Source organism: Necator americanus, chromosome I (genome assembly GCF_031761385.1).
Source record: "Necator americanus strain Aroian chromosome I, whole genome shotgun sequence".
In the NCBI taxonomy this organism is placed as follows: domain Eukaryota; kingdom Metazoa; phylum Nematoda; class Chromadorea; order Rhabditida; family Ancylostomatidae; genus Necator; species Necator americanus.
This window is the reverse complement of record NC_087371.1, coordinates 20738987-20743649: the sequence shown is the minus strand read 5'-3', so window position 1 is coordinate 20743649 and position 4663 is coordinate 20738987. Positions and strand designations below refer to the sequence as shown.

General features: G+C 39.6%; 1 protein-coding gene across 1 annotated transcript; it reads right to left on the bottom strand.

Moving 5' to 3' along the window:
• Window positions 1–231: 231 nt before the first annotated feature.
• RB195_006352 (uncharacterized protein) lies at window positions 232–3904 on the bottom strand (the record flags this gene model as incomplete). The annotated part of the gene is made up of 13 exons (XM_064179392.1): window positions 232–312; window positions 428–547; window positions 603–788; window positions 896–954; window positions 1380–1473; window positions 1779–1860; window positions 1931–2041; window positions 2174–2268; window positions 2536–2619; window positions 3262–3311; window positions 3369–3511; window positions 3578–3624; window positions 3812–3904. 13 exons carry the CDS (start codon window positions 3902–3904, stop codon window positions 232–234), a joined length of 1245 nt encoding a protein of 414 aa, XP_064036350.1.
• Between the last annotated feature and the right edge of the window lie 759 nt (window positions 3905–4663).

Below are 4663 nucleotides of genomic sequence, written 5' to 3'. Positions count from 1 at the left end.
ACCATTGAATACGTTGCAAACAAACAAGGGTGTTTCTTCTTCCAAATATAGAACGATGTTCAGGAGCTAGTAGTATCAGGAGGAATGTAAAAACATGGAAGAACATAATGACCTGATATACCATACATAGTATGTCGTTTGCGAATTGCTATTGAGGCTGATGTGAAGACATATACGTCAATGATATCGTACAATGATATCGTACATCACTACATGTTTTTCAACACAACATCATGCATTTCCAGTATCGAGGAAGGCACCTACTGCTCCGAGGTAGCCTTCGTGCTTCATAAATAACGCTTCCATATTACCCTGAAAATAATCCTCGGTGGTTTTCGAAAAAAAAAAAGAAAAACAACTTTGATTAACAATCTACAGGAATGAATCATATAGACAAGCTTTTCTTCCCAAATTACATAAAACTAACTTTGCTCCAATAGTTGATTGCATATGACAACGTTCGCATCGTGATAGGATGTTTCCGAATGAAAAATCCTCCAAAGTATATACGTTTCATGGAAAACCTCATACCGTACAACATTGCCATCTAAACATTGCACAGTAAGCGATTGAGTGTGAAAAAGTGCAAGTATGAGATCTACCTGTCCAATATTGTTGCTGATCATTAACAAAAGGGATTTGGCAATGTCTTGCTCCGAAGCTTGTTCGTGATCTCCGCGAGCAGCGGCGCCCCGCTTCCCCATCCTGCTACATTTGCCGAATGAACCGGCGATCAGATCAGCAGGCAGGTTCAAGTTATCGTACGAACCACCATATATATCACACACCTAAATAGCATTTTCTTTTCCAACACAGAAAACAAAATCTGCCAAGGAGGAAATTGTGAAAAAAAAATTCATTGATAATGGGATGCGAAAAGAGGTAAAATACTAACTAGTGTGTCGCACTTTCGATGATCTCCCTTCTCCGCCATCAACAGAAGTTCATCAAAATCTGAAACAATACGTGTGTGCTACACACATATATAAGATCAAAACGACATGAAGCACGATGCAGCGCATAAGCGGCTGCGCTCGAACCGCAGCGCAGTAGTTAGAATCTGAGGGGTCCTTGCTGACACTATTTCTTGCTGCACCGCTGTAGTTCGCGATGGTCTCACTTCGATTCCAACCGCTACCTCTATCGCGCCGTCTCAAGTCCAGCCGCTTACATGACTGCAACGTGCTTCATGTCGTTCTGAGTTGGATACGACATGTAGACCATCAAGGACCTCGAAGCATTTTCAGGCCTTTAAGAATGACGAGCTTATCGAAGCATTAGACCAATAACAAAATCTCAGCAAAGCCTCGTTGATATAACAGAAAAACAAGTATACATGAGAATATTATTTGTGCCTATGTCTGAGCAATATTTCTCACTTTGTGCTGAAGTTAAGAGGTTTCCAAGTCCAATGAATGCACCGCCTCCCATGGAGCTACCACCAACTCGTTGAAATTGTGACGGCGAATCAACCTGAGCGTACATTAGTTTTGTCTAGCATGTTTTCTTGAAAGCTTGTGATTTCCACTGGCACTTGAATCGTTTCTACATCATACCATACCACGGCTATTGTGCCTCCAGCCTCTCACCTGTTCAAAGTATCAATTCTTGAAAGCAACAGAATCACAATAGCCGTGATGGGACGACCGACCTGGTAGACAGTTTTTTTACAAGTATATAGTAGTCACAAATTACATCTTCTGCAATCTTGAGCAGAAGGAAAAACGTTCAGATTTAAAAAAAAAAAACTGTATCAAAGTTCAGTGAAGAAACCCTACCTTCAAGACTGATATACCAGTGCCTATGTTCACTAGTAGGAAAGGGTAAATGGAGTCTGCTGCAATTGGCTTGTACTGATATCTGGAAGCGGAGTTTCATTTTCTGCAGTTTAAGAATTTGAAAGAACGATAAGCTGCCTTCTAACACTTGCCTTTCAATCCCGATCGCTTCATGATGATATGTGAACGACTCGTCTTCGTTGTTTCTCAAAAGAAAATCACAGCCATAGATCAGCGACTTCATCTCATCTGTACGTTGAACCCTACACGAAACCTGATGAGCTATACGAATACGTTCACTTTTTTCCCTTTTTCTAACACAAATGGTAAGCAAATAATGTTGGTAAGGAGGTCGAATTTATGTACTTTAGGCGACTCGCCTTACCGGCACTTACCGCACTCCTAACAAATTATGCATCATCTCTGCGTATTTGAAGGAGCCTCCACCAGTACAGTGTAAAACATCGTCGGCAACGCGATCATGCCAATTCTAAAATCTCTAATGAACATGCTATGTATGTAGTTAGTATCAATTTCGAAATTTACTGCCCATATCATATTGTTGACCCACAAGAAAACATTTTGAAGGAATCGCCATTGCAATACCCAGTTATCTGTAAGCCAAGACAACCAAAGGAACAAATATTATTGAAATTTCAGCGATTACATTAAGTGCAGCAACGACTGATTCTTAATGAAAAAAAGGAAAAAGCTATCAAATTTTTTTTTGTATGATGGGAAAAGTAATAGAACTCACATTTCCAATAAATTGTAAACAACATTCAATTGTCGTGAACTTCTTAAAGTTTAGCAGCACCTCAGGCTCATTGCAGTCGGACTTCTGAAACAGTATTTTCTCGCTCCTCGATCAACTAACATCTCCTTTCATCAAGAAGTCACTAAATATGTAGCTGTACGTTGGAAATTTTAGCAGAAACCTCCCACGTAAAACTCGTTGCTGGGAAAAATTTGCGCTCAAATACAACCTAACCGTGGTGATAGTAGTTTTCGTATAATCGAAAAAAAAGAGCTGTACTTCGGAAATCTTGTTGCTGATGGCAACAGATAAAATTCGTGACTAATTTGCAACAAAAGCCCACTTGAATGCCACTAGGCCTACGCGATCAAACACAGCTATTTGAATTCCCGCTCTCTAGCTAGGTTAGTATAAGCAAAAGTAGTGTCAACATCCACCAATTTACTCAATATGGCCGCAACCAGTTATTGTTGTTTCGATGTAAAAGAAAGTACTTATAACACTGCTAAACAATATTTAATAGAATGTTACGCAATGACTACTTCGTGACTGCCAGAAATGTTTTAAAGGTAGGCAAATCAGCGAGCAACTAACTTTGTAAAGTGTCACCTGTCGAAGAGGGAATCCTGTACTGATCTTTTCATATTTATAAAGATATTTCAGGAGAGAACTTTGAAGGACATATCTACTTTTATAGAAAGTAGCCGGAAATTAAGAATAACTCACATCCGCACGTTCACATACCGTAGAATACACAAGTTTGACCAACGTTCCTCCTTAAAAGTGCACCGTATGAGAGGGAAACTACTTGAATGAGATCTCAAAAAAAGCACCTATGTCAAGAGCATATCTACTTTTCTTTATTAGTGGTGTGAATCGAGCTTCCTCTGGCAAAACGATGAAAGGTGTAGTTGGCTTTTCTCGCAATATTGGTTGGGGAGCTCGAATGAGACCGTTGCTGACGTCATCAACACGTCTGCAATGCATTCGGGAAGAGATTCATTCGATTCCACTGCTTGAACCGTCCCGACATAACACTAACCTGAGATTGGAATTCAGCAGCAGCTCGTCCATGACCTTGCGTTGTTTCTAAGATGTCAACATTGATGAATTTGTCATGAGCGCAACATTCAGAAGCACCGCAAGATGCTTTAGTGGTTTTAACAGCACAGCATGCTTTCATCCGATACAGAGCTATGGTATCAAAAACTGCACAGTGAACACCACACCTCTAACAACAGTGCCTCTAAATATTTGTGTCGTAGAAGTTGCCAACCTTATTTGGATGGCGCATTCTTGCAGCAAGTGGCTCACTATCCGTTGAACCCGTGTGAAGTTTTCGACTACGTACTGCTCCTCCACGTCCCATAGAATCGGTGCAAGTATAGCTAAGAATGCGACCGGAAGACAGCCGGGATCACACAAAATAAAACCTCAAAAACAAACTTTATTGAACAGCAAAAATGGACAAAGGAACAACACTCGATTTGACGAGGAACTTTGGGAATCGTATGATGTAGAAGAAATGCAGTATAACGATATTCGGGCGAGATTGAGAAAGAAGAATAAAGCGTATGAAATGTAGCTGAGAAAAAATATTGTTGACCAAATAAGGTTAAGGGAACGCTCATATGATCTATTCAGAATTATCAACAAACATGAGCGATACTAACATGCACAGTGGACAAATTAATGGAGTCTGCAACCGAGATTTCGAAGTACCACTAAAAATTTCACCACGGCGGATTCTGTTCCAATCTACGTTCACTACGTTTTATTGCGCAATCGTGAATCTTAAATTAATTAATACATGCGTTAACAAGGCAACTGGTAATTATAGACAAAACAGGAAACGATAAAAACGATAAAAATAATAGTTTAACGAAGTTACTGAGCAAACTAAGAAAAAAATATGGTTCAATGCTTTATTCTGTGCGTGCTTCAAATTTATACACTTTACTAGGCAGATACATTTTAAGAGTGCTTTTTTGATGAATTGTTAAAAGTGGAGTGCACAACGAGTTGTGGTAACTAACAGAACTATATACCTAAGCTTTGAATGGATCGTAGCCATTTAAAAGAGATTTTCTAGAAAGGATTGCTGGAGCGTATAGAAATAACACAGCAG